This window comes from Peromyscus eremicus, chromosome 14, assembly GCF_949786415.1.
Source record: "Peromyscus eremicus chromosome 14, PerEre_H2_v1, whole genome shotgun sequence".
Lineage (NCBI taxonomy): Eukaryota > Metazoa > Chordata > Mammalia > Rodentia > Cricetidae > Peromyscus > Peromyscus eremicus.
Window position 1 is genome coordinate 1,317,610 of NC_081430.1, and position 26,374 is coordinate 1,343,983.

General features: G+C 41.2%; 1 protein-coding gene across 1 annotated transcript in view; it reads left to right on the forward strand.

Annotated features, from left to right (window-relative positions):
- Window positions 1-26,374, forward strand: part of Lamb4 (laminin subunit beta 4) — a gene marked incomplete at its 5' end in the record, with an annotated part of 136,801 nt that overhangs the window by 76,671 nt on the left and 33,756 nt on the right. Inside the window, 10 exon segments of the mRNA XM_059279851.1 lie at window positions 2,520-2,636; window positions 4,878-4,937; window positions 4,940-5,102; window positions 5,547-5,710; window positions 5,869-5,915; window positions 5,917-5,983; window positions 5,986-6,086; window positions 17,909-18,005; window positions 19,873-19,945; window positions 19,947-20,258. Of these exon segments, the coding sequence (XP_059135834.1) occupies window positions 2,520-2,636; window positions 4,878-4,937; window positions 4,940-5,102; window positions 5,547-5,710; window positions 5,869-5,915; window positions 5,917-5,983; window positions 5,986-6,086; window positions 17,909-18,005; window positions 19,873-19,945; window positions 19,947-20,258 (1,201 nt within the window).

Genomic DNA, 26,374 nt, shown 5'->3' on the forward strand with positions numbered 1-26,374 from the left:
ACATTAATGTATGTCTCTGCCCCCATACACATCAACAACTTAAGGTATAATGACTCCAAGAGTACAAGTAATGAGTCATTTAAAGCAGCTTGTGTTGTCTTTCATTAGCTTGTTCAGTAATGTCCATTGAAACATGCCAAACACTGTTTTAAGTACCACACAGGCAATATTGCCTTCGAGTAGTACTACAGCTCCATGTTCTCCCATGTGCAAATCCTGAGTTATCACCATTTGTAGTAGGACACACCCATAGGGTCAAGGAAATTGGCTCAAACCAGTTGCCAAGGCATGCATATAACATACCTCCTTATGAGCCGACCTGGACTGTGCCTGGGGGCCTAGCAACAGGCATTGTCAGAGTTCCTGATCATGCCCAGCCAATGAGGGATGATCACACAATGTCACCAGATTGGGACACAGCTTGAGTGCTGGGAGGAGGGTATATAAGACCTTCACCGTTATTGAATAAAGGAGTTTGTTATTTGCCTTCAACTGACTGACTCCCATTGTCTGTGTCATTGACTGTAGCTGGAGTTTTCCTGCCTGCCCACAGTCAGGACAAATCTCTCTCACCTGCCAGTTCCACAGCCTCTCAGACCCGACCAAGTAAACACACACAGAGACTTATATTGCTTTTATACTGTATGGCCATGGCAGGCTTCTTACTAACTGTTCTTATAGCTTAAATTAATCCATTTCCATTAATCTATACCTTGCCACATGGCTCGTGGCTTACCGGCATCTTCACAAGCTGTTTCTCATCGTGGCGGCTGGCAGTGTCTCTCTGACTCAGCCTTCCACTTCCCAGCTTTATTCTCCTCCTTGCCCCGCCTATACTTCCTGCCTAGCCAACGGCCAATCAGTGTTTTATTGATTAATTAGCAACACATTTGCCATACATCCCACAGCACTTCCCCCTTTTTTTTTTTTTCAAAAAGGAAGGTTTTAACCTTAACAAAGTAAAATTACATACAATTTGGGAATTTGGGCATAGCTTCTCTTACTACTTCCTGCTGGAGAGGGGCGCTGTATCTTACGGGGAAACAAAGAAAATTTTAGAATTATGGAATAGTCCATGAGGCTGTATTGTCTGAGCCAGATGCCTTCAAACCATTCTGGATGTTGGATCATCTGGGCCATGGTGTCTGGAGACCTTCAGGGGGTCTTGGCTGGTCAAACCTGATGTATCTTAATCTTGAACAAATCCATAGCCTCTGGCTTTCTGTGGGAACAAAAGCAGAGTCTCCTTTCCAAAGTAACATATCCTTACATCCAAATTTTGAAGTCAAGGTACCTTTAAAATATACATTTTGGCTTAACTCAACAGCTTTAATGATCAAGTGTTTTTCTGCAGTTAAAAATCCCAAAGACAACACAATCCAGATTCTCTGTGTAATATCCATTTTTACGTGGCTTATTTTTTATACTACCTTTACTGTCTCTCTAATGACTTTATTTTTTAAAACTATGTATTTGTTTCTATAACTCTATATATCACCTTTTTTGTCTCTTTCAAGCCTACGTATCTTTTACACACATTGTAAATTATTACATCTGAATCTGTCTTATTGTGAATCTCTTGCCTTAAACTGCAGCAGCTATGGCTGCTGGCTCCGCCCACCTCAGCTTCCCAACATGGCAGTTTACCACCAGCTCTGGGAGCTATCGTGGGTCTATGTTTTTATCCAAACAGCGTGTAGTCCAGAAACCTCTTTTTTTTGTTTTGTACCTGCAAAAGCTAAATCCACCATGCAGCTTAATGTGCCATTTGCAGAGGCCTCATTCCCACCATACTGCAGGTCAAGCACATATGCTAGGAACCCACCAGTAGCTGAAACCAGCAGCTGCTGTTCATTTGAGAGAGACAATTAGGAAGCTGTTTTTAGCTCCGTTTTAGAATCTTTTTTCTCAGTTTTTAGGTGGAAACTCTTGCCACCACGTTGGACGCCATTTGTAGCTTGAGTTTTCCTGCCTGCCCACAGTCAGGACAAATCTCTCTCACCTGCCAGTTCCACAGCCTCTCAGACCCGACCAAGTAAACACACACAGAGACTTATATTGCTTTTATACTGTATGGCCATGGCAGGCTTCTTGCTAACTGTTCTTATAGCTTAAATTAATCCATTTCCATTAATCTATACCTTGCCACATGGCTCGTGGCTTACCGACATCTTCACAAGCTGTTTCTCATCGTGGCGGCTGGCAGTGTCTCTCTGACTCAGCCTTCCACTTCCCAGCTTTATTCTCCTCCTTGCCCCGCCTATACTTCCTGCCTAGCCAACGGCCAATCAGTGTTTTATTGATTAATTAGCAACACATTTGCCATACATCCCACAGCAATTGACATTGCACCTTCTCACCCCCTTCCCCAAGAGAGCTGTTAGGATCCAGCAGCAACCATCTAACAGTTGAGACTTATTAGAGGGATACCAAATGAAGGAGACAGGCACTAAGCCACTAAGGATCAAGGTACTTCTCTGCCCACCCTCACCAAATCTCCCTTCCTCTGTCCCCTGAAGCCTGCCAGTGTCACTCACTCTCATGGTTAACTGGGTCCAGTTGCAGCCCATTTGGAGGCCAGTGTCAGTATAAACTCATGTCGTGGAGCACTGCTACGACAGGTGCTCAGCTGGAAGGTATAATTTGGAGTGTCATGGCTGACATGGTATGTGGCAAAAAAAACTACAAAAGAAAACTTGGTGATTCACAATGTTGGTGTTTTAAAGGTAGGCAAGAGGATGTGTAAGGTTTTAAAGGGGAGAATATTGAGAATTTTACTATTATTATACTTTTTTATTTTTTTTCGAGACAGGGTTTCTCTATGCAGTTTTGGTGCCTGTCTTGGATCTCACTCTGTGGACCAGGCTGGCCTCGAACTCACAGAGATCCATCTGGTTCTGCCTCCCAAGTGCTGGGTTTTCAGGTATGTGTCACCACTGCCTGGTGTATTATTATACTGTTATTCAGGCTTCATGTACATAAAATATCCTGAACTGTTTCCTACCATGCTTTGTTCATCCACGAATGAATGGACACAAACTATATGGAGCTCTATTAGGGACTTATAAGGGATGGACAAAGATAACCAATGCTTCTGGGAGTTTGCAGTACAAACTAGTTGTCTTAGTTAGTGTTTCTATTGCTGTGAAGAGACATCATGATGATGTCCTTATAAAGGAAAACATTTAATTGTAGAGGCTCACTTAAGTTTCAGAGGTTTAGTTCATTATCCTCATGGCAGGAAGCAAGGCAGCATGCAAGCAGACATGGTGCTAGAGAAGGAGCTGAAAGTTCTTACATCTTGACTCACAGGCAATAGGAAGTGATCTGTCTCACTGGGCATGGCTTGAACATATATGAGACCTCAAAACCTGCCTCCACAGTGACACACTTCCTCCAATAAGACCACACCTACTCCCACAAGGGCATACCTCGCAATAGTGCCACATCCTTTTGGGCCATTTTCTTTCAAATCACAAGAGTAAACGGAAAAGAGTTCCAGGGAAAATGGAAATACCAAGCAAGCGGTCGTGCACTACAGTTTTATGTCCTAACCTATAAAGCCAGTGTCTAGATAGCCTTACCCAACTACAAGAAGAAAGGGACAAAACTGTCACTACAGAAAGATATCTGAGCCGGGCAGTGGTGGCACGCCTTTAACCTAGCACTTGGGAGGCAGAGGCAGGTGGATCTCTGTGAGTTTGAGGCCAGTCTGGTCTACAAATCGAGTTCTAGGACAGGCTCCAAAGCTACACAGAGAAACCCTGTCTAAAAAAAAAAAAAAAAAAAGATTTCTGCCACTGAAGATGTTACCCTTTTCTGATGTTAGGGTCACAAACAGCTTTTCAATTCATTTTATAAAGCATTCATTAACAAGGACTTAAATGGAGCTCTGTCAATGATAATTCAGTTCCCATTGTTGTCATATCTATGTATTTAACTCTCTGTCCACAATGGAAACATTAGTAAGAACAGTGCTCCGTACAGAATCCTACCTGAGGAGCCATGAAACTTACAGGTCAGCCAATTCTTCTTTCAAGTAGAGACCATGTCTTCTCTGTCATGGTCCTCAGAAGTGGCTTCTTCCCATCTAGAAAGTGGGCCTGGCTGCCTATTGAGCTAACAGTATTTAATTAGGTTACTACTGCTTCTACCTCCTTTCTCCTTCTCCCCTTCTAAGTTACAAAGTGTTTAGGATACACAAAGAGATGGTCTCATAGGAACAAATATACTCCTATCAAAATAGTCATCACATCTTTGTACAGAGAAGATGAGCTCAGGGAGTTGAGCAATGCTACCAGACTGAGTCTCTTCTACCTCATCTGGGAAAAAGGAAAATCTGACCACTCTGATTAGGGTTCTTATGCTTTTACTACCTCCAAGTTACGTTTTGACCCACCATATATATGGAAGCTTGAGTCTTTGAAAATGTATTGTTTGTTCAGTTTCTTTGCACAAGCTAACATAAAGCCCAGTAGTCCATAACCTGTTACTTATTAAATGAATCAATAAATTGTTAGTTACCAAACATTTGCCTGGCACTCATTAATGCCAGGCTTTTTCTTTTTCTTTTTCTTTTTTTTTTTTTTTTTTTTTGGTTTTTCGAGACAGGGTTTCTCTGTGTAGCTTTGTGCCTTTCCTGGAACTTACTTGGTAGCCCAGGCTGGCCTTGAACTCACAGAGATCCGCCTGGCTCTGCCTCCCGAGTGCTGGGATTAAAGGCGTGCGCCACCACCGCCCGGCGCCAGGCTTTTTCTACATACATATCACACCTCCTTTGTTGACTTGAGTTAGGACTGGGACTCCAGAATCAGAGCTGGAGTTATTTCATCACACCACTTGTCCCACCCCAGCATAATTCTCTTTGCTTTACCCAGCATACCATCCCCAAGGCTCTAAGAACACTATACGTGACCAAATAACTGGCCTGTGCCCTGCCTCGGAGAGTTGACTGGCCACCATTGTGACCAGTACCTGGTGGGCTACTTCTGGTTCCCCAGCTGCTTCCCTTGCCCTTGTAATGAGTTTACTGAACTTTATGATCCAGACACAGAGTCATGTGTTAATTTTGGAGGCTTTACAACTTGTATAAACTGTGAAAGATATAGAATTCTCGAGCATTTTCATTTTAAGGTCTTTAATTTTTTGTTCTTGTTTCGCAGTGGAAGACCTTCGAGTGAAGGCACACCAGTATTTAGGTGTAGAATGATGGCTGTGCATGGGAAGGTTATTGTTCTATCCATCCTTCAAAATCACCCTGTAAGTCAGAAAATGTCTGATTAAATCAGTAAATAACTCATGCCTGGCCCGTTGCATCTATATTCCCCAGAGATGACAACATATATCACAAAGTGCTATTACACTGAGTTTAAAAGGCATGTCTTAGAGACTTTCAATATACTTTTTAAAATCCTTATGGAGTAATTGAACATCTAAAACACTGAGTTTTGAGAGATACATTGTCCTAAAGCATACAAATCCACATTGGTTAACACATAAGCTTTTCCTGAGATTATTTGAATAAAAAGGAAATTACTTTGACAGTTGTGTCAATGAAATTACTATGAAAATCCTTCTTTAGGACAATCCTGTTGTCCTTGCCTATGTCCAGTTGTTCCCTTAAGCAATGAGTATTTTACTCACTCCTGTTACCAGAACTCTTGGAGCTCAGGTATAACCTGTTGCATTCAAGGTGTTTGGGAAGATCAAAGTGAATTGAAGGTTTGCACCTGCTGGGATGCTTCAACAAAGCCTGTGCTGCATAGCGGATCCTTCAAAGAACTTGTACATGAGACTTTTCAAAAGCCTTTTTCTCAGTTTGTTAGATGTTACTAGTGTCTACCTCTAACAGCAGCTTTTTTTTTCCAGGGTCCTACCATCCTCCTGGAGTGAGTTCAACTGCATACCCTCCTGATTGGGAGAGCTTGCCTCTATGACCCTGTCACTGGAGCATGCCCTTGTCTGCCACATGTCACAGGCCTTCCTATGACCATTGTGCTGATGGATACTAGAATCTGATCTCTGGCAAAGGGTGTCAGTCATGTGACTATGGCCTCTAGACCTCTAAAAGCAGCCTCTGTGACCAGGCAAGGCACTTTGAAACTTTCTAGTATACTAGGAATAAGAATGGACGGTGAAGCATATTTTCCAGTTTTGAGGACAGTATTTTATTTATGTGATGTAGAGAATTAGTGGTTCTAAACCTGACTGGCTTTAAACATGATAGAGTTGATACTTATTTTCCCACCCTTCTTACTTTTTCACACACATAATCACAGGCAAGACCCAGGAAATAATTATTAATCAGAAGTTATTGTTAATAAGAATGAAAATAAATAGATAATTCCAGATGTACAGTACCATTTTTTATTAAGAAGTAAAGCAATGGTACTGGCATAAAAACCGACATGTGGACCAATGGAATCGAATTGAAGACCCTGACATTAATCCGCACACCTATGAACAAATAATTTTTGACAAAGAAGCCAAAAGTGCACAATGGAAAAAAGAAAGCATCTTCAACAAATGGTGCTGGCAAAACTGGATATCAACATGTAGAAGGCTGCAAATAGATCCATATCTATCACCGTGCACAAAACTTAAGTCGAAGTGGATCAAGGACCTCAACATAAATCCAGCTACTCTGAACCTGCTAGAAGAGAAAGTAGGAAGTAGTCTTGAACACATTGGCATAGGAGACCACTTTCTAAATAGAACACCAGTAGCACAGACACTGAGAGAAACAATCAATCAATGGGACCTCTTGAAACTGAGAAGCTTTTGTAGGGCAAAGGATACGGTCAACAAAGCAAAGCGACAGCCTACAGAATGGGAAAAGATCTTCACCAATCCCACATCTGACAGAGGACTGATATCCAGAATATATAAGGAACTCAAGAAATTAGACATCAAAATGCCCAACAGTCCAATTAAGAAATGGGCTATAGAACTAAACAGAGAATTCTCAACAGAGGAAACTCAAATGGCTGAAAGACATTTAAGGAATTGCTCAACATCCCTAATCATCAGGGAAATGCAAATCAAAACAACTCTGAGATACCACCTTACGCCTGTCAGAATGGCTAAGATCAAAAACACTGAAGACACCTTATGCTGGAGAGGATGTGGAGCTAGGGGAACTCTCCTCCACTGCTGGTGGGAATGCAAGCTTGTACAACCACTTTGGAAATCAATATGGCGATTTCTTAGAAAATTGGGAATCCATCTCCCCCAAGATCCAGCTATACCACTCTTGGGCATATACCCAAGGAATGCTCAACCACACCACAAGAGCACTTGTTCAGCTATGTTCATATCAGCGTTGTTTGTAATAGCCAGAACATGGAAACAACCTAGATGCCCTTCAACTGAAGAATGGATAAACAAAATGTGGTACATATACACAATGGAATACTACTCAGCAGAGAAAAACAATGACATCATGAGGTTTGCAGACAAATGGATGGATCTAGAAAAAATCATCCTGAGTGAGGTATCCCAGACTCAGAAAGACAAACATGGTATGTACTCACTCATAACAGGATACTAGATGTGGAACAAGGATGACTGGACTGCTACTCACATCACCAGGCAGGCTACCTGGAAAACAGGACCCCAAGAAAGACACAGGGATCGCCCAACGACAGAGAAATGGAATGAGATCTACATGAACAGCCTGGACATGAGTGGGGGTAGTGAAGGGCGAGGGTCGAGGGAAAGAGAGCTTGGGTGAGTGGGAGATCCCAGCTGGATCAACAACAGAGAGGGAGAACAAGGAATAGGAGACCATGGTAAATGAAGACCACATGAGAATAGGAAGAAACAAAGTGCTAGAGAGGCCCACAGAAATCCACAAAGATACCCCCACAACAGACTGCTGGCAATGGTCGAGAGACAGTCCGAACTGACCTACTCTGGTGATGGGATGGCCAAACACCCTAATTGTCGTGCTAGAAACCTCATCCAACTACTGAGGGATCTGGATACAGAGATCCATGACTAGGCCCCAGGTGGATCTCTGGGAGTCCAATTAGCGAGAATGAGGAGGGTCTATATGAGCGAGAATTGTTGAGACCAAGGTTGGGTAAAGCACAGAGACAAATAGCCAAACAAACGGAAACACATGAAATCTGAACCAATGGCTGAGGGGTCACCAACTGGACCAGGCCCTCTGAGTGGGTGAGACAGTTGATTGGCCTGATCTGTTTGGGAGGCATCCAGGCAGTGGGACCGGGTCCTGTGCTCATTGCATGAGTTGGCTGTTTGAAACCTGGGGCCTATGCAGGGTCCCTGGGCTCGGCATGGGAGGAGGGGACTGGACCTACCTGGACTGAGTCCACCAGGTTGATCTCAGTCTGTGGGGAAGGCTTTGCCCTGGAGGAGATTGGAATGGGGGGCGGGCTGGGGGGAAGGTGAGGGGGGCGGGAGGGGGGAGAACAAGGGAATCTGTGGCTGATATGTAGAACTGAATTATATTGCAAAATAAAAATTAAAAAAAAAAAAAAAAAAAAAAAAAAAAGAAGTAAAGCAAAGGATAACCAGACTACAACCCACAGCTCCAGAGAAGCTAGCTAACAAGGAAGAAACTAAAAGGGACACATAGGTTACCCTGGGAAGGAGAAATAGATGAGATCTCCATGAGTAAACTGGAGATGAGGGGGAGCAATGGAGGGTAGGGGATATGGGGGATGAGAGCATTAGGGAAAGGGATGGTCAAGCAGAGGGAGAAACAGAATGGGAGAGCAATGAAAGAGATATCTTGATAGAGGGTGACATCATGAGGGAAGTTCCCAGAAATCCACAGGGATGACCCCAGCTTAGACTACTAGCAATAGTGGAGAGGATGCCTGGACTGGCCTACCCCAGTGATCAGATTGGTGAAAGCCCTGTAATCACAGAGCCTTCATCTATGAATGAATAAAAAAATTCTTAAAAAAGAAAGAAAGAAAGAAAGAAAGAAAGAAAGAAAGAAAGAAAGAAAGAAAGAAAGAAAGAAAGATTTCCCTCATTATCCACAGTAATATAGGGCCCTTACAAGGGCTCTCATGCTGGGCGGTGGGGGCGCACACCTTTAATCCCAGCACCCGGGAGGCAGAGGCAGGCAGATCTCTGTAAGTTCGAGCCCAGCTTGGACTACAGAGTGAGTTCCAGGAAAGGCGCAAAGCTACACAGAAAAACCTTTTTTGAAAAACCCTGTCTCGAAAAACAAAAACAAAAACAAAAACAAAAAAAGGATCTCATGGTGCCACCCATCATATCACATTCTACCATGGTACCACATTTGAACATTGCTACTGGCCTAGTATCATTTAAAAAAAAAAAAAGACAGAAAGAAAAGAAAGAAATTTTTTATTCATTTTACATACCAACCACAGCTCTCCCTCTCATCTCTCCTCCTGCTCCCTGACCCCAGCCTTCCCCCGCAGCCTACTCCCATCCCCTCCTCTGAAAAGGTAAGGCCTCCCATGGAGAGTCAGCAAAGCCGGGTACATTCAGTTCAGGCCGGTCCAAGCCTCTCCCCCTGCATCAAGGCTGTACAAGGTATCCCACCACAGGTAATGGGCTCCAAAAAGCCAGTTCATGCACTAGGGATAGATCCTATTTCCACTGCCAGTGGCCCCTTAAACAGACTAAGCTACACAACTGTCTCACTTATGCAGAGGGCCTAGTCCAGTCCCATGCAGGTTCCACAGTTGTTGGCCTAAAGATCACAAGTTCCCACTAGCTTGGTTTGGTTGTATCTGTAAGTTTTCCCATCATGATCTTGATGCCCCTTGCTCATAGAATCCCTCTTCTCTCGCTTTGACTGGACTCTGGAGCTCAGCCTGGTGCTTGGCTGTGGATCCCTGCATCTGGTTTTATCAGTTACTGGATGAGGGCTCTATGATGACAGGATATTCACCAATCTGATTACTGAGGTAGACCAGCTCAGGCAACCTCTCCACTATTGCTAGTAGTATAAGCTGGGGTCATCCTTGTGGATTCCTGGGAACTTTCCTCACACCAGGTTTATCCCTACCCCCATGATGTCTCCCTCTATCAAGATATCTCTTTCATTGCTCTCCCACTCCATCCCTGTTTCAGCTCAACCATCCCATTCCCTTATATTCTCATCCCTGATTCCCTACCTTCTATTTCCCCCCTCACTCCCAGTTTACTCAAGAGATCTCATCTATTTCCCCTTGCCAGAGTGATCCATGCATCCCTCTTAGAGTCATCCTTGTTAGCTAACGTCTCTGGAGCTGTGGGTGATAGTCTGGTTATCCTTTGCTTTACATCTAGTATCCACTTATAAATGACGACATACCATGTTTGTCTTTCTGAGTCTGGGTTACCTCACTCAGGATGATATTTTCTAGTTCCATCCATTTGCCTGCAAATTTCATGATGTCATTGTTTTTTTACTGCTGAGTAGTACTCCATTGTGTATATGTACCACATTTTCTTTATCCATTCTTCAGTTGAGGGGCATCTAGATTGATTCCAGGTTTTGGCTATTATGAATATTGCTGCTTATGAATGTAGTTGAGCATGTGTCTTTGGGTATGATTGAGCATTCTTTGGGTATATGCCCAGGAGTGGTATGGCTGGGTCTTGAGGTAGATTGATTTCCAATTTTCTGAGAAACTGCCATACTGATTTCCAGAGTGGTTGTACAAGTTTGCATTCCCACCAACAGTGGAGGAGTGTTCCCCTTGCTCCACATCCTCTCCAACATAAACTGTCATTAGTGTTTTTGATCTTAGCCATTCTGACAGGTGTAAGATGGTATCTCAGAATCGTTTTGATTTGCATTTCCCTGATGACTAAGGATGTTGAGCAATTATGTCTCAAAGCAAAAATGTCTTTCAGCCATTTGAGCTTCTTCTGTTGAGAATTCTTTGTTAAGCTCTATAGCCCATTTTTTCACTGGATTGTTTGTATTTTGATGTCTAGTTTCTTGAGCCCTTTATATATTTTGGAGATCAGCCTTCTGTGAGATATGGGGTTGGTGAAGATCTTTTCCCATTCTGTAGGCTGCCCTTTTGTCTTATTTACCGTGTCCTTTGCCTTAGAGAAGCTTCTTAGTTTCAGGAGGTCCCATTTATTAATTGTTTCTCTCAGTGTCTGTGCTATATTTAAGAAGTGGTCTCCTGTGCCAATGCGTTCAAGGCTACTTCCTACTTTCTCTTATATCAGGTTCAGTGTAACTGGACTTATGTTGAGGTCTTTGATCCACTTGGACTTGAGTTTTGTATATGGTGATACATATGGATCTATTTGCAATCTTCTACATGTTGACATCCAGTTATACCAGCACCATTTGTTGAAGATGCTTTTTTTTTCCTATTGTACAGTCTTGGCTTCTTTATCAAAAATCAGGTGTTCATAGGTGTGTGGATTAATGTCAGGGTCTTCAATTCAATTCCTTTGGTCCACATGTCAGTTTTTATGCCAATACCAAGCTATTTTTAGACTATAGCTCTATAGTAGAGCTCGAAGTCAGAGATGGTAATGCCTCCAGAGGTGGCTTTATTGTACAGGATTCTTTTAGCTATCCCGGGTTTTTTTTTTCCATATGAAGTTGAGTATTGTTTTTCAGAGGTCTGTGAAGAATTGTGTTGGTGATGGGGATTGCATTGAATCTGTAGATTGCTTTTGGTAAGACTGACATTTTTATTATGTTGATTCTACCTATACATGAGCATGGGAGTCTTTCCATTTTCTGATATCTTCTTCAGTTTCTTTCTTTAGAGACTTAAAGTTCTTGTCATACACGTCCTTCACTTGCTTAGTTAGAGTTACCCCCAAGATATTTTATATTATTTTAGGCTATTGTGAAGGGTGATGTTTCTCTGATTTCTTTCTTGGCCCATTTATCGTTTGTATATAGAAGAGCTACTGATTTTTTTTTTTTTTTTAGTTAATCTTGTATCCTGCCACATTACTGAAGGTGTTTATCAGCTGTAGGAATTCTCTGGTAGAATTTTTGGAGTCACTTATGTATACTATCATATCATCTGCAAATAGGGAAAGGTTAACTTCTTCCTTTCCAATATGTATCCCCTTGATCTCCTTTTGTTGTCTTACTGCTCTAGCTAGAACTTAGAGTACTATATTGAATCGATATGGGGAGAATGGACAGCCTTGTCTTGTTCCTGATTTTAGTAGATTTGCTTTGAGTGTTTTTCCATTCAATTTGATGTTGGCTGTCAGCTTGCTGTAAATTGCCTTTATTATGTTTAGTTATGTTCCTTGTACTCTTGACCTTTCTAAGACCTTTATCATGAAGGGCTGTTAGATTTTGTCGAAGGCTTTTTCAACAGCTAATAAGATGATCATGTGGTTTTTTTTCTTTCAGTTTGTTTATATGGTGTATTATGTTGACAGATTTTTATATGTTGAACCATCCTTGCATCTCTGGAATGAAGCCTACTTGATCTGTCCTTCTTGTCTGATTGACTATTAACTGGTGCTGTAGATAATGTTAACTTGACTGAACAGAGAAGAGTTGCTTTGTAGCCCACACACTTTAGGGGCCATCCATGCTCATAGTGGGTGATTTTTTTATGTGTCTTTGATTTAGTTTGCCAATATTTTATTGAGTATTTTTGCATCGATGTTCATGAGGGAGATTGGTCTGTAATTCTCTTTGTTGCATCTTTGTGTGCTTTGGTTATCAGGATAACTGTAGCCTCATAAAAAAGTGTTTGGCAGTGTTCTTTCTGTTTCTATTGTGCAGAACAGTTTGAAGAGTATTGGTATTAGCTCTTCTTTGAAATTCTAGTAGAATTCTGTGCTGAAACCATCTGGTCCTGGGTTTTTTTTTTGTGGGGGGGGGACTTTTAACAACTGTTTCTATTTCCATAGGGGTTATATGTCTATTTAAATTGTTTATCTGGTCTTGATTTAATTTTGGTATGTAGTACCTATCAAGAAAATTGTCCACTTCTTTCAGATTTTTCCAGTTTTGTGGAGTATAAGTTTTTGAAGTATGACCTGATAATTTTCTGGATTTCCTTGTTGTCTGTTGTTATGTCTCCCTTATCGTGTCTGATTTTATTAATTTGGATGTTCTTTCTCTGCCTTTTGGTTAGGTTGGATAAGGGTTTGTCTATCTTGATTATTTTCTCAAAGAACCATTTTCAAAATGGCAAACTAGGATGCTGTCTCCAGATGAGCATGGATGGCTCCTAAAGCATGTGGGCTACAAAGCAATTCTTCCCTGTTCAATCAAGGTAGCATTATCTATAGCACCTGCAATAGTCAACCAGACAAGGAGCACAGAAAAAAATTAAAAACACTGTAACATTATCCATTTATGAAAAAATGGTTTTTGTAATTTGTTTTGTCTTTTTTTTTCCTTAATGAGTGTAATCTGTCTGATAATTTTCACATGGGAGGAGATGGGGAGAGGACAAATACAACAATACAAAATTTTACAAAATGTCAAATCCATGATCCAGGCATGCAAGTTTAACCAAACCAAAACACTATTTAAGAAATTGGAGTCTTAAGCCAAGTTTGGTGTTGCATGCCTAGAATCCCAGGAAAGTGAGGTAGAAAGAGTTGGAGGCTAGTCTGGAATATAAAATGAGGCCTGGTATCCAAAACAAATAAATAAATACAATTTCTAGAGTCTTTTTAATTAGTAAGCATGAGAGTCATCTCTTACTTCAACTTCACTGTTGAACTTATTATCCCAAGGTTGAATCTTATATAAGTAACTTTTTTTTAAAAACAGTACCTCCCTATGTAGTCCAAACAGGAATAGTACTTGCAATGTTCCTGCCTCATCCTCCTGAGGGTCAGGGCTGTAGGAATATGCCACCATGCTCTGCTAAAGATGGCTCTTCTACATAGAATGTGTTTTCCCTTCCCTTTCTTTTGCTCCAACCCTCTCCAACCAACTCACACAAACACACCATACCCCCTTTTCAAAAGCACAAACTTTTTAAATAATAGAGCACATGTATGAGATTATAAAGATAGTACAAAGAAAATGTGCACTATACCCACTTTCTTATATTGGTTGGTATACCCATCACAATAATAGCCCAATATTGACATAAGTATCATTAACTAAATTTCACAATTTACTCAGATTGCTCTTACACATTTTACCCAGTGTGCTTTCTGATTCTACCTTTACAATAGGTTATCATGTCTTTTTAGCATCCCCCTGGCTTTCCTCATTTTTCACAACTGTCACAGGTTTCAGAATATCTGTGGAATGACCTTCACCTCACACAATACTTTTCTCATTAGCCTGGGACTCAGGGACATAAAAAGATGACCAGGGACTCACTTCAGCATATAAGACTAATATGGCTAATCACTAATTGTGGATTATGGTCACCTTATAGTAGTATTTGTCAGGTTTCTATGCTGTACAATTACTCTCTTCTTCCCTCCACACTGCACTTTTGGAGAGGAAAGTCAGCATGCACAACCCACACTAACAGAGTAGGGAGTTCTACCAATCTCCTTGAGGCATCATATCTCCAGGAATCACTGTGATTCATCTGTACTGGAAATATGTCTGTTGTCCCCCTTTTATTCACTATGGATTCATGAGTATTTGTATTATACTACTCATAATGGTTCAACACTATTTTATTGTTGAAATGATTCAGGCTTTGGCCATAAGAAGTTATTTTAGTTAGAATTAATGCCTCTTTCATTCTCAAATATTTTAGAATTCTTCAAGGTATTTCCTCAGTTTATGGTTAAAGCAAAATGTTCTGGATTCATCTTATACATTTCCTGCCCCACTTTTAGAATCAGTCACAGCTCTAAAGAACGTTGATTACTTTATTGGAGAGTAGTGTTAAAAAACGAAGATGTGGGTACTAGATGATGACACCTATCTGGCATGCTCCCCTATACTCGCCATACTGCAGTCACCAGCCAGAGTAGACAGATCAGTCTCCACATGAATACATGGCTTCTTAACCCATGTAGAACTTCTAACATTCATGATATCACTTTCTGGCAAGCTTCTTAGACCTCTGGGGAAGCATATTTGTAGTAGCATGCAACATACAATTCAACCATGGAAGCCAAAAGCAGTTTATGACCTCTAAGATCAGATAGCATTAATTTAACTAAAATCCCCTCACCACAAGGCTACTTTGGAGTTGTTTGGTTCATTGGGGAATCCCTTGAGGAAGGTTGCATTCTACAATAAGGAAACACTTTCATTTGAATACAGAGAAGACATATGGCTAATTAGATTACCAGCTGTTTAAATAACTTCAGATAAATATCTCTGTGTCAGCCAGGAAGTAGTCTCTAGTGCATTCCCACAGAGAGATCCAACTGTGCTGTCTGATATTTTGGTCAACAGTTTAGATGGAGTTGGAAAAACAAGTTTCTCAAATTTTCAGGTATTACAAAACTGTAAACTATTATGTTAAAGATGAAACACAAGACCAGACAGTCTAACAGACTCTCATGCAGGCTAGAAACAACAAGAAATGTTAACAGGGTAAAAATAAAGTTGTGTAATTAGGTGTTTAAAATTACTTGCATAAGGGTGGGAGTGATTACTTGGTACCAACTCATGTGAAATAGATGAGGATTTTCACTGTGTGAAGCTACAAGTGAGTCAAAAGTCAAAAGCACTGCCAGAAAAGTGATACCTGCTCAGGCTGGAGTAAAGGGCATACTGTGTGCTCAGCTTCAGCAGTTACCATCCCAACATTGGCTTTACTAGCCGCACAACTCCAGGATCATTGCTGTCGTTTCAGAGAAACGTAACATTTTTACAGTGTTTTCAAAGTTTTGCTTAAGCTTTCATTTCTTGTTTTTGTTGGGTTTTTGTTTGTTTGTTTGCCTGTTTGCTTGTTGACTGTTTTTTTGGGTTTTTTTGTTTGTTTGTTTGTTTGTTTGTTTTTGTTTTGTGTTTTGTGTTGTTCTCTGAGACAGGGTTTTTCTGTGTAGCCCTAGCTGTCCCAGAACTTGCCCTGTAGGCCACCTGCTTCTGCCTCCCAAATGCTAGGATTAAAGGCATGGGCTACCACCACCAGCTTTGATTAACTTTCATCCACATGATTATGGAGTATAGAGTGATATTTTGGTGCATATTTAATTATCAAAATCAGGATAATTAGCATATCTATACATCTGTCCTCTCTCTTTTATGTTAAAAGCATTCAAAAGCCTCTCTTGTAGCTATTTTAAAATATCTAGTAGTTTGTCTTTAGCTGTAGTTATCCTATTGTGTTATATATATAAATAAATAAATAAATAAATAAATAAATAAATAAATAAATAAATAAATAAATAGAATTTATTTCTCCTATCTGGATATATTTTGGTATTCTATCCTTCCCTCCCTCTACCTTCTCCATTTCTCTAAGATGGACACTTAACTTCTACATGTAAATGAGAATATAGAAAATTTGTCTGTCTTCTGAATACCATGTTGTTAATAGAAAGTGTACTTTTTAAAGTATGTGTCTAAAATTTGAATAGTGGTTAGAAGTATGCAATCGTGTAATGAGGACCTAAAGGAATTAGAGGGGGTGAGCTCAAAACAGAAGTGAAGACAAGTTAAAATGGTCACATGTTGTTGGAGAAAAAGGAATCCCCACATGTAGTGGAAGAAAAAGAAAGTTGCTTATTTTGTGCAACTCCACTGGGGGAGGCCAGCTCCCACCTTTTAAAAGGGTTCCTATGAGGAGGAGAGAGGCATAAGAAACTTTTAGATAGAAACATAGCGAAGAGGAGAAAGACAGAAACACAGGATAGCTTTGGGAGGACCTGGATCAAAACCCAATGGTCCCTTCTGCCTCTTCAAAGGTGCTTTTTATAACAATGCCAAAGGATGGGGCAAAAGACCTCCCTTTTGCTAGATCAAAGCACACTGCACAGCCAAGTGTAGACCCTTCCAAACACCTGGTAACCACACCCGTGGTCAAATCATCCCCTTATGCAACCCTGCTGGGTAAAGCAAGCTCAGATTCTGAGACATGAGTATGTTCTCAGTAGGAAACCTCTGTGGGTCCCACTCCACAAGACAGGACTCAGAACAATGGGAACAAGTTCCAAAGAGGCAGATTGAATGTGGGGATAAGAAAGAACTGCCTAGCAATGAAGAGCAACCATCATTACAATCACATCTCAGAAGCAACAACATCCTACAATTATCTTTACTTGAACAGGCACTAGTGGGAACTCCAAGGATAGATAGAAGCTTGGTAGATGGAGTTCTTTTATGAATCTAGATACCTATTCACTGCAAGTATACTTACAGAGTTGATGCTTAAGCATATTTAGTCAAATATAATTTAAGATTCCTGTAATAGTGACTTATTTTGTCTTTTCTTTCATTATTCTCTAACCTTTTCAGTTTTCAGAAAAATGAATTAAGAACACAAATGGTAAGGTACAGGAACAGTTAACCTTCTGTCAAAAGCACAAATATCACAAAGTGATTAATTATAAAGTCAAAAACTATCATTTTGTAGAACAAAACACTAGCCCAATTGGTAAAGTTACAGTATGTATTCCCACAACAGAAACATTACTTGCCAGAGTGATTGATAAATGTTAGACCACATCTTTGGCCTGTGCCTCTCTGTCAATTATGGGGGAACTCCCATCATTGTGGAGTTAAAGAATGTGGACTGTTTCCCAATATGTGTTTTGTTTTCATTTACATCTGTGTATGTTTCCTAGTCTGGGGCCACCTGTCTCTGAACAGCTGGAAGCAGGCGGTATAGTCAAGAACTCTAAACCAAAACACATTAACTAGAGATCCTTGATATTGCCAGGGGCAGCTGCTGACCGTGGGAATTAGCCTTCTTCAACTTTTGCACAGCTGTATGTTCTAACTCACTGGAGGAAAACTGTTTCCTATGAAAATGCATTGTGTTTTTAGACCATAAAGTTTGTCAATTCATCCCCACAACTGCTCTCACAGCTTACAGGCCAATGTCCACGCAAACCAGGTCATGACAGGACATGCTGCAGTGAGTGTGAAGAAAACTATTACATCAATACATCTGGAAAATGCATTTGTAAGTAATGGAATGCTAAAAACACAAGTGAAGTCAGTTGGATCTACTGTGGGCATGCTACAAAAACAATGGAGTTTCAATTCTTTTTTTTTTTTTTTTTTGTCTATTTTGGTTTTGGTTTTTCAAGACAGGGTTTCCTTGTGTGTCCCTTGTTGTCCTGGAACTGGCTCTGTAGACCAGACTGGCCTTGAACTCACAGAGATCCGCCTGCCTCTGCCTCCTTAGTGCTGGGATCAAAGGCATGCGCAACCACTGCCCAGCAAGTTTCATATCCTTTTATTTGATTTTTTTTAAAGAAATGTGAATTTAGAAAGTGAACACAGCTTAATTCTAATTTTAAAAAAAAAAATTTATAATTATATGAAAAGACCTTTTTCTTTTTTAAAACTATTAGCCTATGTTAAATATTAGCCTTTGTTAAAATTTCTCTGAGTTGTCTCCTGTATACATGTGTACTTCCAGCTAAAAACTTGTCACTATGTCCTTGCCCTGTTTCATTATCTATCCTTAATTATTTTCTTCAGGTCACACTTATCTCAGTTTTCTATATATAATTGGCTACCTTTAAAACCAGGAAGGAAGAGCCAGCAAGATGGCTCAGTGAGTATAGGTGCTTGCTGCCAACCTTGACAACCTGAGTTCAATCCCTGGAACCCACATGGGAGAAAGAGAGAGCTGACTCCCACAAATTGTCCTCTGACCTCCACATGAACAACTAGGGAGTAGGGGTTGGGGTGATATAATACTTACCTAGTACGCAAGGGAAAAAAAAAATATTTTAAAACATTTTTAAAAGAGGGAATGTTGGCTCTTATAAACCAAAGTCTGTTAGTCTCTTTCTTTGTGTCTCTCTGACATTTTAATAATCTTTGCAAATGCTTCATCTGTTAGTAAAACCAAGGGAGACTTTGTAAATGCTCAGCTTGGTCCACAGAGTCCACTGAGCTCCTGGGTAAGAGCTGTATGTGAGCAGAGGTTGGCCTGCATCTGTGGTGTGGCGTGACACTGCCCAAAAGTGTCCCAGAAGACCCCTGAACCATTCTGTGTATTCCATGACATCCAGTGGAGCCTAGTTAGCCAGTTTTTACTGCAATTGCCATTATTGACTGTAATTTCAAGGATCATTTCTGTCATTCACAATTGGCATTATTAGTATGAAAGCTATCCAATGACTTTAAAAATCACACTTTATTGCAGTAAATCTAAAAGCATAAGCTAATGATTCCTAACCTTTTAGAATTGCAACAACATCAATAGCTCTCTCTGCCTTGATCAGAAACCAGCTCAAATAAAGTGCCGTGTGACATCAGCTATTTTCTTTTATGAAGTCAAACAAAGCTCCTTCTACCATCTCCTAAAGAACAAAGCAATCACATATAATGGAAACCAGCAGGAGTCAGCACCCCCAGGCAGGACTTTCAGTGTGGTCATAGAACTTCTTGGTTCTGCTGTAATGGCCAGTATTAAATCCACAGGCCTCGCTCAAACAGATAAAGACCCCACATGCACATTCACAATAAAAACTGCATTTAATTTTTTGATACAGAAAACCATAAGTTGATTTGCTAATAGAATATAGAGAGACAGCCGGGCGGCGATGGCACACACCTTTAATTCCAGCACTCAGGAGGCAGAGCCAGGCAGATCTCTGTGAGTTCAAGGCCAGCCTGGTCTATAGAGTGAGATCCAGGACACCAAAACTGCAGGTTGTACTTTAATGGTCTCCCACAGATCTCTGAAATCATATTGTCTTTAAATCTTTGTCTTAGAAACATAAATTGGGGATAATTCCAGGAGAGGAGAAAAGGTTTGATTTTTAAGCTAGGCATAGCATAACTTTCCCTGCTTCTTCACTCTTCCTTTGTAGCATGTGACTGCAACAAGGAAGGAGCCCTGAGGCCTGTCTGTGATGCAGACACTGGCATGTGCCATTGCCAGGAGTGTCAGTGGCCAGGGGTGTGATCACTGCACCCAGGGTCATGGCCAGGAATTCCCTTCTTGTGTTTGTCTTCGGTGTCACTTGTGCTTTGATCACTGAGACCATACCATGTCACCCCTCTCCAAAGCAGTGCAAGGGTTAATTGGGCTGCCTGCTAACATGGAAGATAAAAGATAGAGCCTGCCTGTCTCTGAAGTGGACTTCAAAGGCCTCAGAGAGAACATATCTACCATAGACATTTTGAAACAACCTGTTCTCTTATCTGAGGAATTGTTGAAAGTCAAAGATTTATATGAGTCTGTGAGATAAGATTTGTATTGGAGCCGGGCGGTGGTGGCGCACGCCTTTAGTCCCAGCACTCGGGAGGCAGAGCCAGGTGGATCTCTGTGAGTTTGAGGCCAGCCTGGGCTACCAAGTGAGCCCCAGGAAAGGTGCAAAGCTACACAGAGAAACCCTGTCTCGAAAAACCAAAAAAAAAAAAAAAAGATTTGTATTGGAGGAATAAATAAGCCAACTCCTGTGTGACCTTTGACTACTACTGAATTTTACATCCTTGGCCTTCAACTTAGAAATGTACTTATGTTGGCTTTGAGAATTGTTTATTGCTGAGGTAGGCTTTTTTTTGCATGTGTATGTGGTGTACACATGTGTACTGGTATACAAGCATATGTGTGCATATCCATGTGGAAAACAGATGGACCTCAAGTGTCTTTTGCTCTTCTCCATTTTATTTGTGGAGTCTCTTGCTGAGCCTAGAGTTTGCCCATTTGAGCAATCTAGCTAGCTAGCTTATCCCAGGGATCTCTTGATTCTAGAAATAAGGCAGACTGCCACACCCATCCAGCCTCTGTATTGATAACTGGAGGTCCAAATCCCGCTCTTGAGTTTGAATGACAAGCACTTTTTTTACTGAGACATCTCCTTGAACCCATAAGCAGGCTTTTATGTTTGTTTCTTCCCAGTTAAGATTACATGTGATTTTTTTCAGATGCTATTAAATTTTACAAAAACAGAACTTTCAGAAGGTAAATGGTAACGGGCGGTGTAGCAGGGGTAGTGTGCTTCCTAGCATGCCTGAGGTCATGGGTTAAGCCTGAGCACTCAAAAGACAATAAAAAATTAAAAATAAAAGGTTAACTGAGAAGCCCAAACCCAGCAGATCTAAAAGTCGTGACACTGACTTACAACCATTATACTCTGAATACACACCATTTCATCTACACACAGGAAACTTGAAGTATAGTACTTTCCAATACAAATAGTATATTTTCAAAGACTCACACAAGGAAAATCTTCCAAGATTCTTCATTTAATTAGAAGCTATGCATTACTTCTTGTATTATACCAAGGATGGCCATTCCTTCAGAATACAATATCATTTTTATCATCTAGTACCAAATTCATTTTTCATTCATCAGTCATCTTTCAAGATTACATTGGTTGTTCTGAACCAGGGGGTCAGTAAACAGGTCAGCGCACAGGCTGAATCCAGTATAGCACATGTTCTTATGGATGAAGTTCTGGTGAAACACAATGCTGTAGTGACAACCCTGTGACTGCTCTCCCTCTGCAGTAGCAGAGTTGCCAAGTGGTGACAGACACCAGGAATCCTGAGGCAAACTTTGCTACCCTGCTCCAAGCAAAAACTAGGATGACTTTCTGCATATTTTCTCCATCATAGAAGCAGTCTACCAAGATTGCCCCCCAAATACCTCCCCTTTTTCAAAAAAGTTCCTAAATTAAGGAAACTTAACACAGTCATAAACATAAGTCAAACATTATCAACCAGAAAATAGACTCCAAGTAAATGGCACTTGATTAAAAGTTGTACAAGGAAAAAGAAACAACCTACCTATATAGTTCAGGTCCACCATATGCTAAACCCAGTGACAAAGCCTGGGGAGATCAAATGGCTATGTAAAGAGAAGAGGTATATCTCTACCCCTCTGTTATCCTGCACATGAGGAGCCCTATATAATCAGATCTTCCTACTTCTCAAGACATATCAAACATTTACATTTTCAAAGAAATAGCCCCCACTGAAAAGTATAGGAGATACTCAATATCACTTGTAAATCACACAGTGTGGCCCAAGGAAAATACACCTGAGGGTAAGCTTTAGGCTGCAGGCCATTGCTCTGTGGTTACAAGCTATCAAAGTGGCACCAAGAAAGCAGAATGAGCTACAGGGACGTTGTGAACAAAAAAGACTGTAGGAGTGCTGAGCAGAATTTGAGGGGACAGCAAGAGGATAGGAGCCATGAGCCAGACAGAAGTGATAAGGAAATGAGAGCTGCTAAGTTCCTCCAAAGACATCCCCTGGGATGGATAGCATGCAGAAGACCTGATGCTGTTTGGTGGCCACCAAAATACTACCTTTCATGTGCAGCCTTCTCTTGTCTCCCCAAACACCAGACTCCTGTCTTCTCCTCTGCCCTCTCACCTCATTGTGCTCCTTCACCACAGCCTCAGTGGGGCACTCAGAACATTCTTCCCACCCACTTGCTTATTTCCCAGGCCAGTTATGGTTATGAAATATTTTCTAGATGAATTGACAAAGGAGATTAGAAGGACAGATCAGAGGGCACCCTGAGCTTAAATGTAGAAGTCAAGGCACCATGATTCAAACCCACCCACTACCTGTGTAGCTCCAAACAAATCAAATCTCCAGCTTCAGTTTCTTTGTCAAAAAGAAGAAATTCTGTTTCACAGGATTCTTCCTCGAGACTTGGCATAGTACCTGGCACATAGTAAGTATTTAGGGAATATAAGTGGTCACAAAAAGTTACTATTGTTTTTATTGTTAGTATTGTTAGCCTGAAGAAGTACAGTCTTGAAAGTTGGAGAATGAGGGGAAAGTCTGTAGAAGAGAAAGAGAAGAAAAATTCAGGATGCATTATTCAGTGTTCAGATGACCCCCAACTGCACCTACTAAGGTCTCCATGCCATGTTCTCATCAGAAAGGGTGTGTTCATTATGTGCTTGAACCAAAGATACATGCTTCACGCAGGCCATGGAAGTGAGGATAAAACCTACTGTCTGTTCACCAGTTAGGAGACTTCTTTGTCACACATGGAAACTAAAAGACTGCATGGCAGTAACACTAAGGAAGCTGTGAAGGCAGATTGCAGTCATTACTTGGGTGTTCCCCCAACAAGACAGCAATGCCTGGGGCTCAGTAGAGGGTGAGGAGAGAAACCACTCTGGAGACTTTTTTCAGGGAATAGCATCTGTTTTATTGCATGTGAGTGACCACTTCGATAGTAGAAGCCTAGTAACCGTGACTGGTTAGTACATTTCCTCAGATTGGCCAGTGAGTGCTCATACCACCATGGTTTCTATGCACAAGAAGCACATAAAAGGAGACAGAGAGTGCAGACTCATGGCCAGCTACCAGCTACTCACAGTAGTTAAGAATTCAGTATTCTGACTTCTGGGAATATTTAGGAGCACAGTATGGCAAATAGACTGGCTACCAGGTCATGCCTGAATTTACTCCTACATCAGATGTCTTCTAGATGAAGAAATGATTTTCCCTGAGGCTGAGTCCAGGATTCTTTCTTAGCAAGCATTGAAAGGCAAATAGAAAAATCTTGTAGATTGGTTTAAATGAACTGCATCTGAATACATGCTTTAAGAAGCATGTGTTTATTGTGCTAGGATGTTGTCTTAGGGTTTCTGTTGCTGAGAAGAGACACCATGACCAAGGCAACTCTTATAAAGGAGAACATTTAAATGAGGTGGTGGCTCGCCTATAGTTCAGAGGTTCAGTCCATTATCATCATGGCCAGGGAGTATGGTGGCTGGGCATGTGGGGCATACATGGGCTGCAAAGAGGGTGCTGAGAGGAAGTTAGACAAATAGAGCTTAAGCTGTTTTCCCAGAAAGTAGATACAAATAGTGCCAGAGGAAGTTAGCTTAAACTGTTTACACAGAGAGTAGACACAAAGGATGGTGTGGAGAGGAAGTTAGTTTAAGCTGTTTATGAAGAGAGTAGATACAAAGGATGGCTGAGAGGAAGTTAGTTTGGGTTGTTTGTATGGAGATTAGAGACAAATGGTGAGGAAGGAAGTGAGCTCAAGTTATTTATGCTGAGATAAGATACTAAGATCAGGAGATGATGTCAGGGCATAAACAATTTGCAAATAGGGTGACCTTTAAAATGATTGGTTGGTTACTTCACCCCCTCCTAGGGTTCTGAGGCTTTTGCTATAAAAGAGGCTTAACTGCCTAACAATAAATGAGTTCTTGCTTGACTTGACTCCCTGATGATGCATCTGATTGTCTCCGGGTAAGAAGGAGGCTGAGGAACAGGCAAGCAGCATGCACTTACCTTTCCTCAGTTCCAGGCCACCTCTTCACAGGTGGCCTAAGTTCCCGGTGGGGCAGGACCCCACATGGGCATATGGCAGTATGCAGGCAGACATGGTGCTGGAGAATTCTACGTCTTGATCCCAAAGCAACAGGTAGTGTGCTGAGACTCTGGGTGTGACTTAAGCGTATATGAGGCCTCAAAGTCTACCTCCACAGTGACACACTTCCTTCAACAAGGCCACACCTACTCCAATAAGGCCACACCCCCAACAGTGCCACTCCCTATGGGGGCCATTTTCTTTCAAGCTACCACATTCCTCTCCCTTGCCCTCAAAGGCTTATAGCCACATCATGATGCAGAAATTCATTCAGTTCAACTTCAAAAGTTTCCACAGTCTCATAAAAGTCTCAACTTATTTAAAAGTCCAAAGTTCAAGTATCTTTGGAGATTCATGTGATCTCTTAACTGTAGTTCCCTGTAAAATCAAAATCAAAAAGCAGATCACATGCTTCCAACATATAATGGCATAGAATATACATTACCATTCCAAAACATAGGGAAAGGAGCATAGTGAAGAAATACTGGACCAAAGAAAGAACAAAAATCAGCTGGGCAAACTCCAAACTCTACATCTCCATGTCTGATGTCAAAATGCTCTTTAGATCTACAACTCTTTTCAGCTTTGTTGACTGCAATACACTTCTTTCTCTTGTGCTGGTTCCTTGGCAGGTATCCAACAGCTCTGGCATCTCCAACATCTTGGAATCTCAAAGGCAATCCAGGCTTCAACTTCACAGCTTCATGCAATGGCCTCTCTAGGCCTCCAAGCAGGGACACCCCTGACACATACCTGGCCTCAGTGGCTTTCCTTAGTTGCTCCTTGACTCTAAAGCCAGAACCAAATGGCCAAAGCTGCCAAGTTCTGCTGGTTACTGAGGCTGAAGCATGGCCCCTCATTCAATTACATCTTCACCAGCTTTCTGTTTTCTATGGTTTCCTTCATTGCCTAAGCTTGGCTGTTCTGGAAGTTTTTCTGTAGACCAAGCTGGCCTCAAACTCAGAGATCTGCCAGACTCTGCCTCTGGAGTGCTAGAATTAAAGGCATGCACCACCACACCTGTTTCTAAGCTTTTCTTTAATTCCTTTTCACAAGTTGGAAACAGCTGGGTGGGTTCTTGCCCTGAGGTCACCACTCCTTTTATTCCATTTCTTAATCTGTTTATCTCCTTGAACATAGGACTTAGCTTCATTCCACTTTCTAGTGCTCTTTTTCTCATCAAATATTTTTACTTGCTCAGCTTGCTCCTTTTCATTATAAATCTTCATTGGAGTTACCACTAATAACCACACAACAGCATCTATACTAGGCTGTTTTGAGATTTCCGCTGCCAAGGAAATTAATATAAAACTCTTCACTTTAGCCACAGGGAAACTTTAAAGACAAGGGCAAAAAGCAACCACATTCTTCACCAAAATATCACAAGAACAATCTCTAGGCAACATGCTAAAATTCTTCTGAAACCTCTTGAGCCAGGCTTCCATAGTACATCAAATCACATTCAACACAACTGTCTTCCATGCTCCTACTAAGATGGCCCAATATGCAGCACTTAAAGAGTTCAACTGCTTTTCTAATCCACAGTCACAAGGTCCATATTCCTTCAAACAAAAGCATGGTCAGACCTATCACAGCAATACCCCTGTCCCTGGTACCAATTTCTGTCTTATTTAGGGTTTCTATCGCTGTGAAGAGGCACCATGACTATGGCAACTCTTAAAAAGGAAAAACATTTAGTTGGGGATGGCTTACATTTTCAGAGTTTAGTCCATTATCAACATGATGGGAAGCAAGGCAGCATGCAGGCAGACATGGTGCTACATCTTGACTAACAGGCAACACGAAGTGGTCTGACTCACTGAGCATGGCTTGAGCACACATGAGACCTCACAGCCCACCTCTATAGTGACACATTTCTTCCAACAAGGCCACACCTCCAATAATGCCACTCCCTTTGGGGTTCATTTTCTTTCAGACCGTGGCACAGACATATAGTCTGGTCATTGCTTAAATGTGTGCCGAAATACTCCAGCCAGCCAAAATAAGAGAAAAGAGAT